The following is a 14,412-nucleotide window of genomic DNA, read 5'->3' on the forward strand; positions in this document are numbered from 1 at the left end:
GTCTGGCCAGCAGGCAGAGAGAAGCCAGCAAGTTAAACCAGGGGAGTGGAGAGGAGCCATTGGCTGGCTGGTGGGCAGGCCGGGAGGAGCAAGTGGTGGGCAGGGGTGGTGGGCAGGGGCGGGGGGGGGAGCCAGCGGGGTCTCGGGGTGCAGTGCAAGCAGAGCAGGCCGGGGCCCTTTCTGGGCATGGGCCTGGCTCCATGGCGCCATTGTAAACCCAGCACTGTCCTGCAGCTGTCCCGACTTTTTCTTATAAACAGGAAAACTTTCCACTATTTTCTGTCTCCTCTACACCCGTATCTGTACTGGCTGGAACCCTGCTTGCCAGCCACCTGGAGTGAGTAGGGGGGTTCTGTGGCCGACGATGGGAGTGAGTGTGCAAGGCTGGTGGCGCGGCAAAGATGCAGTGTGCAGGGCCAGTCGCTCCCCCTGCCGGTCCGTGAGCGCAGCCCCCGCTGCCTGAGGGCTGTTGGCCAGCAGGGCCCTGCCCCCTGTCCCGTTTCCAGCTGGCACTGGCTGCAGGCTGTGAGCTGTGGGGGCTGGTGAGCGCAGGCAGGCGCTAGGCGGTGGTCAGTTACGTGTCGCCTCTGCTGCCCACCCATCGGCCCTTTACGTACCCCCTCTCTCGCTGTCTTTTTAACCAGGGCGCAATCAACTTGATGTTAATTTGAACATTTGTACTGCTGCAATGTTCAATTCCCATTGAACTCGCTTGAAAAGGAGTAATTGTAACGGGTGCCGGGGGTGGCTGAGCAGAGCCCTAAGTGCAGCCTGGCCCAGTTGCACAGAGACCCGTGGAGGAGCCAGAGGAAGGATGGGGTGCAAAGGAGTCTCTGCAGCACTAATGCCCCCCCAGGCTGGCAGACAGTGTCCCCTGCCCCAGCCCCACTAAGAAAGCACAGACAAGGAGCAGGGCAGCAGCTGTGCGCCCACGCAGCCCTGGGAAGGGGGGGGTCCCCTAGCGCCAATGCAGGCACCCCTGGTGGCTCTGTACGTCACGGGAAGGCTGGGGGCCCAGTGGCACAGGCCAGCGACGACCCAGGGGCCCCAGGAGTCGTGCAGGCCGGCCAGGCCCCGCGCTGGCCTCTGCAGCAGCAGCCCGGCCTCCCGCCCCCCCGCAAGCAGCAGCGGGAGAGAGAAGCGGCTCACGCACCTTCCCCGCGCAGACCCGCCGGTCCCAGAGCCCCGCGGCGGCGCAGCCGGACGCCCTGGCTCGGACAGGAGCCCGCAGCTGCAGGCGGCATCACCTACGCGGCAGATCAAAGGGCGGCGGGACTGAGCCACTCGGCGCTACTGGAGCTTCCCGCGCGGCGCTGCCCCATCCGGCCGAGCTCAGAGCCTGGCCCGCCCTGAGCGCCGGGCTCAGCCGCTGCGAGTCCCGCCGGGGGAGGCCGGCAGACCCTGGCCGGCCGCTAGAACCGACGCTAACGGAGGGTGACGAGCGAAGTCGCCTTCTCCTCCCTGTGGAGGACCCGCAGCTAGCTCCAGCTCGGCCGCCTCTCCTTCGGGGCCTGGCCCACGCGGCCGGGCCCGGGGAGCAGGCTCCTCACAAGCCCCGCTGCTTGCCGCCGCCGCCACCACCCCGGCTTCTTGCCGCAGGCTGCTGCCCTTCCACTAGCTCTGAGGGGCTCGCTGGGGGGACAGGAAGCTCTGCCCCCGGGCTGAGCCCCGGCACCGCCAGCTTTGGCAGTTCGTAGCCCCCGCATCCCTGGGCTTGCTGCATTAGTTATGAATGTAGAAAATTGCTTGAGCCCTGGCACCTCTTTCATTCCAAATGAAGCACTGGCCATCAGTCACATTCTCTGCTGGTGCCCTGCCACTGACTCCTGGGGAGATCACCAGGAGCATGGGCAACGGGTACCACAGGCTTCCCCTCACCCATGCCGTGGCCCCGCCCATGTTGTGCCCTGAGGCCCTGCCCTCCCTACCCCTGTACCAGAAGCCGGTGGGGGCTCAGCTCCAGCTGGCAGCCATGAGCTTGGGCCACCGGTGCTGGGGGTCAGTGGTGATAGGGGGTCGAGCTGGCGGCTGAGTCCGGCCCAGCACTTGGGGGGGCAGCAGCTCAGCCCAATGCTCGGGGGGGTGGCCCCAGGGCCGGTGCTACCATTAAGGCAAACTAGGCGGTTGCCTAGGGCACCAAGATTTGGGGGTGCCAAAAAGCAGTGACCCCAGTTTTTTTTTACAGCGTTCCTATGCCCCCTTCCTGAGCACGCGGTCGCTGCTCCACTTCTCCCGCCTCCCAGGCTTGTGGCGCCAATCAGCTGTTTGGTGCCGCAAGCATGGGAGGGGAGGAGAATTAGAGCGGGGCAGCGTGCTCGGGGAGGAGGCAGAGCAGAGGTGCGCTGGGGTGGGGAGCTGCCGCGGGGCGGGGGGGCGCCTCAGGACGGGGGGGAAGGGGAGCTGCCGCAGAGCTGGGGGGGGGGGGGGTGCAAGGTGGAAGTTTCGCCTAGGGCGCGAAATTTCCTTGCTCCGGCCCTGGATGGCCAGCGCTGGGGCTAGCCTGATGTTCGGAGGGCCAGCGGCTCGGCCTGGTGCTAGGGCCAGCCTGGCACTCGGGGCTCTGGTGGGCAGGACTTCCCCAAAGTGGGAGTTCACCCACTGCCCATGCCAGGAGGGAATTTGGCCTTTGAAATATGATTTTATTTCCTGGGTTGTTACAGATTCTAAGGCCAGACCATTGTGATCAGCTAGTCTGACCTCCTGCATTACACAAGGCTGCAGCCCTTCCTTGATTGTAAACTGGCCCCTGATGGAGAGTGCACCACAACCCTTGGTGATTTGTTCCAATGGTTAATTACCCTTACTGTTAAAAATGTCTACCTTATTTATTACTGGATGAAGGGAGTTGCTGGAATGGCCTATTTTAATAATTGTCATTTTGAAATGTCAGTGAACACCTCCATCAACCGAGAGATGCTCCTTTTAATGGAACGAGCAGGTATGTCAGAAGAAGTTACATCAGAATTCCCTATGTAATAAGCTCCTCTTCATTCATATCCTTCTTGTAAAATATTTCAGTAATAATAATAGAATATAAGTGGTTGATTGTTGCAAGGTTCTCTGAACAGTCTTTGCATTAGTTCTCTCTGATAACTATGATGTATAGCCACTGTTCATTATGCTATGGCCTAGTGTACACAAAGTTGCATTGGTTTAACTAAATGTGTGTGTTTTTAAACAGATTTGCTTAAACTGATGCAATTTATGTGTTTAGACCAGTGGATCTTAACCAGGGGTTCGTGCACCTTTGGGGGTTTACAGAGGTCTTCCTAGCGATACATCAACTCATCTAGATATTTGCCTAGTTTTACAACAGACTACGTAAAAAGCACTAGTGAAGTCAGTACAAACTAAAATTTCATACAGACAATGACTTGTTTGTACTGCTCTATATACTATACACCGAAATGTAAGTACAATGTTTATATTCCAATTGATTTATCATATAATTATATGGTAAAAATGAGAAAGTAAGCAATTTTTCCGTAATAGTGTGCTGTGACATTTTGAATTTGTCTGATTTTGTAAACAAGTAATTTTTGTAACTTGGGGGTATTCAAGACAAATCAGACTACTGAAAGGGAAACAGTAGTCTGAGAGCCACTGATGTAGACAAGGTCTTAGAAGACAAACCTAGGCCTTGATCCTGCAAATACTTAGGTATGTGTTTAAGCATGAGTAGGCCCAGTGTAATCATTGGGACTACCCACATGCTTAACGATAAGCACACGCCCTAGTGTTTGTAGGACCAGAGCCTTAGTAAGCAATTTTGCAATAGTCCAATACATAACGGTGAAGAATTACCCTCTACCATCCAATATGATTCCCATAAATTGTATCATCTAGTTGGAATGGAAATAATGCTGATGAGCCCCACTGAAGTGTGTTTTAAGGAGAGATTTGAAAGAGGAGAAGGTAGTACTATAAAAAGTCATTCCATCTCTGCCAGACTGGCCCCTCCACCTGCTTATTTTGTTTGTATCTTTCAATATGTTAAGTTGCGTCTTCCTCAATATACGGAAAATTGCACATAAACAGCATACATTAATACATCTCCCACATTTAAACTGTCAGTTTTTGAAACCTCTGTTTAGGCATGGGAAGTAACTGTTTTAATAAAAATGTTACAAAACTAACCTGTTGTCATGACTGTCTGTCTTGTTTGTTTCCTGTGGTTTCTGAGTATTCATTGCATATCCTTCCCCAAGAAGTTGTGTGTCACACATTGCTGCTGGTTTGGTGTCTCTTAGTGGTGAGTATAGATAGTGATTAATGAGATCATAAATGTCTTATTGCAACTCAAACAACAAAATATTATCTCTGAGAGTGACTGTGGCACACACAGCACTTTAAAATTAACTGCCAGTGAATGATTCCCTTCTTTCCTTCCAATTAAAGATGAGATATGGGACAGGTCTGCCTGAGGGATTTTATGTATGCAGTGTTGTTGTAGCCCTGTCGGTCCCAGGATATTAGAGAGACACGGTGGGTGAGGTAATATCTTTTATTGGACCAACTTCTTTTGGTGAGGAGGATAGGGATACTCTGCAGGGAGACTTGAATGAGCTTGTGAATTGGAGTATCAGAAATAGGATGAAATTTAATAGTAAAAAGTGTAAGGTGATGCACTTGGGGACGAATAATAACAATTTTAGTTACAAGATGGGGACGCATTGGTTAGAAGTAACGGAAGAGGAGAAGGACCTAGGGGTCCTTGTGGACCGCAGGATGACTATGAGTCGGCAATGTGACGTGGCGGTGAAAAAAGCCAATGCGGTCTTGGGATGTATTAGGCGAGGTATATCTAGTAGAGATAGGGAGGTCCTGCTTCCGTTGTATAAGGCGCTGGTGAGACCTCATTTGGAGTACTGTGTGCAGTTCTGGTCTCCAATGTTTAAAAAAGATGAACTCAAACTGGAACGGGTGCAGAGAAGGGCGACTAAGATGATCAGAGGAATGGAAAACCTGTCGTATGAAAAGAGATTAGAGGAGCTTGGGTTGTTTAGTCTGACAAAGCGAAGGCTGAGGGGGGATATGATTGCTATCTTTAAATATATCAGAGGGGTTAATACAAGGGAGGGAGAGGAATTATTCCAGTTTAGTACTAATGTGGACACGAGAACGAATGGATACAAACTGGCCGGGGGGAAGTTTAGGCTTGAAATTAGACGAAGGTTTCTGACCATCAGAGGGGTGAAATATTGGAACGGCCTTCCGAGGGAAACGGTGGGGGCGACGGACCTGTCTGGTTTTAAGATTAAGTTGGATAAGTTTATGGAGGGAATGGTTTAATGATAAAACATAGTAGCCAAGGAAAACCAAGCAATGGTACATGAACAGCATAATGGCCAACAAGGGTCAGGCTAGAGACTCTTGCCTATATGCTCGGGGTATTACTGATCGCCATATTTGGGGTCGGGAAGGAATTTTCCTCCAGGGTAGATTGGCTGAGCCTCTGGAGGTTTTTCGCCTTCCTCCGCAGCATGGGGCAGGGATCACTAGCAGGAGGGTCTCAGCCGATTGAAGTCACTAAAACACAGGATTGGGGACTTCAACGGTAGAGTCCAGGGAAGGGTCTTGCGGCCTGCAGCATGCAGGGGGTCAGACCAGATGATCATAATGGTCCCTTCTGACCTTAATGTCTATGAGTCTATCTTTTGAGCTACACATAGCTCTTCTTCAGGTCTGGGAAATGTACTCAGAGTCTCACAGCTAACTACAAAGTAGAACAGATTGTTTAGCATAAGTAGTTGACTCCTCATTGTTTTTGAAATATGTCTTCTTGTGGCACTTTAGAGACTAACAAATTTATTTGGGCATAAGCTTTCCTGGCTAAAACCCACTTCATCAGATGCATGGAATGGAACATACAGTAGGAAGGTATAAATACACAGCATTTGAAAAGATGGGAGTTGCCTTACCAAGTTGGGAGGGGGGGGATCAGTGCTAACAAGCCAATTCAATGAAGTTGAAAGTAGGCCATTCTCAGCAGTTGACTGGGAGTGGAAAATCACTTTTGTAGTGTTAATGAGGCTAATGTAAACAAGTTGGCCCATTTTAAACAGTTGACAAGAAGGTGTGAGTATTTAGCAAGGGAAAATTAGTTTTTGTAAAAACAACAAGGAGTACTTGTGGAACCTGAGAGACTAACAAATTGATTTAGTTTTTGTAGTGACCCATCCACTCCCAGTCTTTATTCAGGCCTAATTTGATGGTGTCCAGTTTCCAAATTAATTCCAGTTCTGCAGTTTCTCTTTAGAGTATGTTTTTGAAGTTTTTTTGTGTGGAAGAATTGCCACTTTTAAGTCTATTATTGAGTGACCAGGGAGATTGAAGTGTTCTCCTACTGGTTTTTGAAAGTTATAATTCCTGATGTCAGATTTGTGTCCCTTTATTCTTTTGTGTATTTATACCTCCCTACTGTATGTTCCACTCCATGCATCTGATGAAGTGGGTTTTAGCCCATGAAAGCTTATCTCCAAATAAATTTGTTAGTCTCTAAAGTGCCACAAGGACACCTCGTTGTTTTTGCTGCTACAGACTAACACAGCTACTACTCTGAAACCTGTCACATATTTCAAAGGACCATTTAAGATGAAATGGTGATCTATTGGAGATCAGGATGAGAGTAATATGGGGAAAGATTCCACATCCACCTCCTGAAGGGTTCTTATGCCTTCCTTTGAAGAAGCATTTGGTGCTGGACACCATCAGAGACAGAGTATTGGACTAGATGAACTTTACTTCTGATTCAGGCTGGCAATTCCTATGTTCCTTAATCTCTCAGTGCCACAGATCTCCATGTCTAAAATGCAGCCGATGATACTTCCTTTTTTCTACCCTTTGTCTGCCTCCTCTATTTAAATTGTAAGCTCACTGAGGTAGGCACTGTCTCTTACTATGTGTATTTTGTGTTGCTTACCACAGTGGGGTTCTGGTTGGAGCTTCCAAGGTGCTACTGGGGAATACAAATAATTAAGAATAAAGCACTGGCATTCCCTATACAGTATTTTTTGTAGTGCTCAAAGTATGAATGGAAAAAAAGCATGTGAAGATTCCCTAGAATCTGCCAGGAGAGGTCTGAAGATGTAGGGGTGGGGCATGTTTAAAATAAGAGTAAGCAGGATAGACTTGGACAGATTTCTCATGTGCCAGCTATCCCTGCTTAGAAAGATAATCCCTATTTTTAATAAATTATTTACTATTTGTTCCACTGTCTCTCCAAAAGTTCCCCTGGGTTCAATGTATTTCAATGGCATTAAAAGATGTTTCCCTGTTTTCCTCTTCAAAGGTCTCTATGTAACATTTCCTACGGTTGGCAGATACTTGTGTGTATATATAGACAGACCAATACGTAACTGAGCTTTCAGATTTTATTTCCTTCCGTCAGTCGTTGCAGTTTCAATTCAGTCAGAAGAGAGAAATGTTCTAAAGTTCCCAACAAATGCTGGCATTCAGCTACTACTGGAATTTAAAGAAAGCGCTGGAGCTCTGCCCTTGCTTGCTTAAGGCCTTGTGCTTCCTTCCCTTCGTGCAACACCATGGAGAACACACGTCCTAATAGTGCACAAGATTGATGCAAAGGGGGGCAGAAGGGAACTATGAAAGAAAGCAGCAGATGTATGGTAAAATTTACCCTATCACATAACCACCTCCAGCCCCTCCACAGGTATACACAGGAGTTCATTTTATACATGTAAGGGAGGTTTGGGAGGGGTATGAGTTGTGGAAACAGCTGCTCAGTATGGGGTGTTTGCCTGGGAGTCACAAGTCACTGACAGTGTGATTTCCCTTGTAAATTACTGTAGCTCGGAGTGTCAGTAACTTCTTGTCCATTGCTTTCACATACCACAGAAAGGGTTTGGGCATGTGCAGGGGAAGGAACATGCACTGGTATCCCACACACAGTATGAGTTGTGCTCTAATTTGTGAGGCCCAAAAACAGCACGGGGACCTCATGAATAACATGAGATCCATGGAGTCTTCCCTCTATATTTCTGCAGGTCTCCAGGTTAATAGAAAATCTTCGTCAGGCTCTTCTTCCTGCTCCAAAGAGTTGCTAGTCCAACCAGACCCCCGAGGGAGTACATGCTCCTTCCACATGTTCTGCATGTGCCCCTTTTAGCACAGAGTATGTATTGAATGACAACTGAGAATAATCTTTCACTATACTGAAGAAAGTTACAAATGCATTTTCTGTGTTAAAGCATCTGTAATGCATCATCTCCATAGAATTTAAGCACTTTTATCAATCCCAGTGTTTGTGCTTATTTTATATAGAGACGCACAGTTCAAGTTATTTTCCTTTCCCCGCCAAACACCTGCTACCCCCAAATTTAAAACTCCAAATAGATGATAATATACAAAGAAAGCACTACTTCAACTTCCTGGAGCATAGATAGGCATTAGATGAAATTCTCTTCACAGTGCCCCCAGAAGTATTCCTCTTTTCATAGGAAATCATCAGCTATAACAAAGATTTCAGTGCAGATGCTGCCCTAAGTCACACTTACGCAATGCCATTGTCTAGGACCTGGAACATATTTAGTCATTCCATTTATATCATATAGATTCATAGATTCTAGGGCTGGAAGGGACCTCAAGAGGGCATCAAGTCCAGTCCCGTGCCCTCGTGGCAGGACCAAATACTGTCTAGACCATCCCTGATGGACATTAATCTAACCTACTCTTAAATATCTCCAGAGATGGAGATTCCACAACCTCCCTAGGCAGTTTATTCCAGTGTTTAACCACTCTAACAGTTAGGAATTTTTTCCTAATGTCCAACCTAAGCCTTCCTTGCTGCAGTTTAAGGCCATTGCTTCTTGTTCTATCCTTAGAGGCTAAGATGAACAAGTTTTTTCCCTCCTCCTTATGACACCCTTTTAGATACCTGAAAACTGCTATCATGTCCCCTCTCACTCTTCTCTTTTCCAAACTAAACAAACCCAATTATTTCAGCCTTCCTTCATAGGTCATGTTCTCTAGACCTTTAATCATTCTTGTTGCTCTTCTCTGGACCCTCTCCAATTTCTCCATATCTTTCTTGAAATGCGGTGCCTAGAACTGGACACAATACTCCAGTTGAGGCCTAACCAGCACAGAGTAGAGTGGAAGAATGACTTCTCGTGTCTTGCTCACAACACACCTGTTAATGCATCCCAGAATCATGTTTGCTTTTTTTGCAACAGCATCACACTGTTGACTCATATTTAGCTTGTGGTCCACTATAACCCCTAGATCCCCTTCTGCCGTACTCCTTCCTAGACAGTCTCTTCCCATTCTGTATGTGTGAAACTGATTTTTCCTTCCTAAGTGGAGCACTTTGCATTTGTCTTTATTAAACTTCATCCTGTTTACCTCAGACCATTTCTCCAATTTGTCCAGACCATTTTGAATTATGACCCTATCCTCCAAAGTAGTTGCAATCCCTCCCAGTTTGGTATAATCTGCAAACTTAATAAGCGTACTTTCTATGCAAAGTTTATGAAGATATTGAACAGAGCCGGTCCCAAAACAGACCTCTGTGGAACCCCACTTGTTATGCCTTTCCAGCAGGATTGGGAACCATTAATAATTACCCTCTGAGTACGGTTATCCAGCCAGTTATGCACCCACCTTATAGTAGCCCCATCTAAGTTGTATTTGCCTAGTTTATTGATGAGAATATCATGCGAGACCGTATCAAATGCTTTACTAAAGTCTAGGTATACCACATCCACAGCTTCTCCCTTATCCACGAGACTCGTTATCCTATTAAAGAAAGCTGTCAGATTGGTTTGACATGATTTGTTCTTTACAAATCCATGCTGGCTATTCCCTATTACCTTACCACCTTCCAAGTGTTTGCAGATGATTTCCTTAATTATTTGCTCCATTATCTTCCCTGGCACAGAAGTTAAACTAACTGGTCTGTAGTTTCCTGGGTTGTTTTGATTTCCCTTTTTATAGATGGGCACTATATTTGCCCTTTTCCAGTCTTCTGGAATCTCTCCCCTCTCCCATGATTTTCCAAAGATAATAGCTAGAGGTTCCGATACCTCCTCTATTAGCTCCTTGAGTATTCTAAGATGCATTTCATCAGGCTCTGGTGACTGCAGGCATCTAACTTTTCTAAGTGATTTTTAACTTGTTCTTTTTTTATTTTATCTTCCAAACCTACCTCCTTCTCATTAGCATTCACTATGTTAGGCATTCCTTCAGACTTCTCGGTGAAGACGTAGAAAATATCTATGTAGCATTTATCATCATCATTATTCCTATTAAAGGCACCTTCAGGATGAGATTTAAAAGATGTTGCAGCTTTGGATTGTCTTGTTTCCAACAACTTTGGAGACAGTGGAAAAGGTTTTTCACCCCTTCCATTGCCTCCACATCATACAGTTTAGAGGATGGTGTGATGCAGTCTGTAGAATTAGTCAATGGTTGTAAAGTATTTTTGGGTGAGCTTTGACTAAAGATGCTATATACATGCAAACACATGAAATGGGGTGTAGAGGGTTGGTGTAACAGGACATACTGGCCCTTTAAATGGCAGGCCCACCACTTCTTACTGTGTCTCAGCCCTTTAAGGACATGTATTCCGCAGGCTATAGTTGCTGGACAGAGGATGGGAACTGTAGGTTAGAAGCATGTGTGCTGGGAAAGAAGCTGGTTTGAGAGGGAGCTGGAGAAGGAACCCAGGATGGTCTAGGCTGGAGCAAAGATGCCTTTAGAATTCAGATACTTAAGAGCAAACACAGGAAGTAGCCTCAGGGAAGTATGAAGTGAAGACGTGAGGATGAAATAGACTTCTAAAGTTGTTTAGAGTTTCAGGGTTGGAGCATGTAGTAGAGCGAGGGCACAGAGTCCACTATGTGGAACTAAGGCACCAGCTAGGTGGTGATGTTTATAGACCATGAGTGGTGAACCCTCATAGAAGTGGAGAAGGTTTGCACAGATCTGGAATGGGGGCGGGGGTGCAGCTCAGAGAATGAGGATCTGGGAGAAGAGCTAATTTTGAGCCCCTGTACCATGAGGGGAGAACCCTGACAGATGGGAAGATGGTTCACATATATCCAAGAAAGGGTTGCAGACCTGAGAGTGGAGAACTAGATAAAAGACTGCTCTGCTGGAGTTTAGTTTTCTTTGCCCAAGAAAAGAAAAATATTACTAGCAAAGGGAGACTGAGTAACAGAAGCAATTCCTTCCCAGTTGGATTTAAAAAAACAAAAACAAACAAACAAAAACATTAAGCTGCCTGTCTTTGGGGCTGATCTGTTAGTTTCAGAAGAAAGCATGCTAATTTTGTGCACTTTTTTCTTTCTTTCTAGAATAAACTTGCGTTCTTTAATTTTGTAGTAATAGAAATCGTAAGGATGAAAGACAAAAAAAATTAATTTTTTCTTCGTGGGAGGGCTGAGAGTAGAAACAAGTGTGTGTCAAAAAGTTTTCCACAGGAACTTTGAACCAAGACTATTTCTGCACTTCCTGTGCTTCAAACATTAAAAAGTGTCATCATATCTTCCCATGGGAATACTACATTCATGGAAAAGATACCATTTAGTGTATAAGTTGCTAAATCAACTATGTTCATTGTTGTATTTAGAGATAGGCAAGTTTTAATACCACTCTTGTGACACAACAGTCAAAACAGAAAAAGTATCTGTTCCCATTCTCCTAAATATCCTCCCAGAGCTCTTAAAAGCTGCTGTGTTTAGAGAGACACTTCCATTCCACTAAGGAATACTAAAAAGAATGCACCATTTGTTTACACCCTCAGACCGCAAGGGGACTCATCGAGTGGGAGGATAACTAGGAAACAGAATTTTTCTCTAACAGCAAGCTCAGTTTCCCACAACAAGAGAAGCCCCAAGCTGCTCTTGGATTACAATTGTTGTCTGGTGGAAATTATTGTTCTATATACTTCAATGTTAGATTCATTTTATTTTTTAATCCAAAAATGTCCTTGGCACACAGCAAAGTAACAGAAGATCTATGAGAAAAAAAAAAATCACAGAACAACTACATTAGAAATTTTAGAGCATTAAAATGACACCCTACAGTGAATTTAAAGTCTATTTATTTAAAACAAACAATTAGATGTATTGTAATATTTTTCCTGGATTTTTTTTTTAAATACACATTCCTACTTCCTCTCATTCAGTGTTGGAAGTGAGTTGTCAGAACTAGGGACCACGTCAATTAATTCAGCTTGACCTGTGGTCAAGAGAGCTTGTGGACTTCAACCCTGGCCTACTTACAACAGTTTACAACCACAACATGCTGTCACTTTAATTCAAAAATCTCCAAACTCCATAGGCTACTCCGTAAACAAGTATTATTTCAAAAGGGTTAGTATTTAAGCCAAACATGCCCAATCTAATGCAAACTTTAGAAGTAAGAAAATAACAAGATATGGGATACCTCATAACCATACCTAATGCCCCCATAATCCCTCCCATGTGTATGATAAAAGGTACAGGAGATGCAAGTCCACAGCATGTTTGCTCTCAGAGACTGGGCCTGTTTCTGTGCAAATGGGAGAGAGAGTAGCTTAAAGAAGTTAAGGTTGGGATCTGCAGCAGACAACAATTCCTCTGCCTTCTGCACAGCAACTCCCTGGCTTCATGATCCTCTCAGCTACGTAGCACTAACATCAGCCTCCTCTCCTGCACAAATATTGTCTTCATTAAGTACCAGGGAAGGAAAGTCACTGCAGTTTGACAGCAACTCAAAATGCTGAATGCTTTGTAACTTCCAGTGAAGAACATATGCTGTCAGGACTTCTTCTCCCTTTCTCTCTTTCCTCCTACTTGCCCAAAATTCTGTTTTTGGGGTCATTCCCACACCACCTCCAAAAGCTAAACCCTATCGTACCAAATACAGAAGAGAGTTAGATGCCTATGTTTCCATAAATCCTTTCATCTGTACGCTTCCAAACCAACTGCTGAATCATTTCACTTCTCCGTCCCCAAATCCATATGGGGCCCTTTCCAGCTCTGGGCAATGTGTCTCTATTGGAGCCATGGCTGGTCCAGTTTTTTTTTGGGTTTTTTTTGTTTTTTTTTGGTTTTTTTTGGGGGGGGGGGGGGAGGGGCACTCACCCTATCAGTTTGTTTTTATTGAAAAAATGCTTCATGGCCCAGAAGAGAATTGGAGCAATACAATGCTACCATAAAACAAATTCAACAGTATCAAGCCATGGTTTGCCAGTAAATCTGTTTTTTATCAGTTGCCTGTAATGCATGGGTGAGAGTTAAAATTGTAGCAAAATTAATTTAAGAGAAAGTTCTTTTAAAAATAGAAGGGACAACCAAGTTGTAAAGCATGAATACATTCAAGTTTTGGAGTCCCCATATTACTTATTATTGAAACCAACAGAAAAAAAAAAGTTACTTGCATTTATAGGAAGTTTTAATAACGCAGTTTGGTCAAGCATAGGTAAGGGATATAACTGATTACAAATTTAAGAAAAATATTTTCCTGCTTGCTTAATTCCCCCTGGACACCTCTACATAATATGAATAAGAGTTCCCTGTCACAGAACTGCTAGTTAGTATTTAGAGATGCTTGTTCTTTCCCTAACCCCCACTCTCCTGCTCTCTTAGGGCCGATCTACACTACAGTTGGGTCAATATAAGGCAGCTTATGCTGACCTAACTCTGTAGCGTCAACACTAAAACACAGCTCCCACCAATGTAATTTGCCCAGTACATTGACTTAACTCCACCTCTGAGAGAGGCATAGCGCTTAGGTCAATGTAGTTAGGTCGATGCAGTGTCAGTGTAGACACTGCAGTGCTTACATCAACTGTTGCTGCCTTTCAGAAGCCATCCCACAATGCCTCACACTGACAGTTAAACTGGTGCAAGCGCTCCTGGTGAAGATTTAATTACTGTGGTTGCTGTATGTCAACGTAGCTTAGGATGACTTAATTTTGTCGTGTAGACTTGCCCTTCCATACACAATACTGTGCTAGCACAATCCTTCCAATACCAACAGCTTATATTTGACAGGAATATTCTTCTAAATTCTTACCATTTGTCTAAGAAAAGGATCTGCACTCCAAACAATCGGGTTTTGTTTAAAAAATAAAAATTCTGTTTAAGCAGAACTCCCTCTTGATTTCAATGGGAGTTCTGCTAAAAACTGATGGTAAGATATGACCCAACGTCATGAATCAAATATCTATCAGTAGTTAAACAGTAAGCTATTTTTCTGAAACTATAAGAACATTTTACATGTTCTTACTTATCCAATTACTTTTTTTAATATGACACTCACCAAAAAGAGAAAAACTTAAAAATATGAAATGGCAAAATGTATGGAGAAGCAGAGGTTCCAAGACATCAACAGTTCAAAGTATAACTAATGTTCTTCCATAAAAGAAATGACATGAGACAAACACTTACGTTATTTACATAGGACTTC

At 45.1% G+C, this 14,412-nt stretch overlaps 1 protein-coding gene across 1 annotated transcript in view; it reads right to left on the reverse strand.

The window, feature by feature from the left end:
- Positions 1–1,572, reverse strand: part of CPQ (carboxypeptidase Q) — a 281,476-nt gene extending 279,904 nt beyond the window's left edge. Inside the window, exon 1 of the mRNA XM_054019834.1 lies at positions 1,154–1,572. Within this exon, the coding sequence (XP_053875809.1) occupies positions 1,154–1,244 (91 nt within the window). The 5' untranslated portion in view covers positions 1,245–1,572. The remainder of the gene's footprint in view (positions 1–1,153) is intronic.
- Between the last annotated feature and the right edge of the window lie 12,840 nt (positions 1,573–14,412).

This window comes from Malaclemys terrapin, chromosome 2 (genome assembly GCF_027887155.1).
Source record: "Malaclemys terrapin pileata isolate rMalTer1 chromosome 2, rMalTer1.hap1, whole genome shotgun sequence".
Lineage (NCBI taxonomy): Eukaryota > Metazoa > Chordata > Testudines > Emydidae > Malaclemys > Malaclemys terrapin.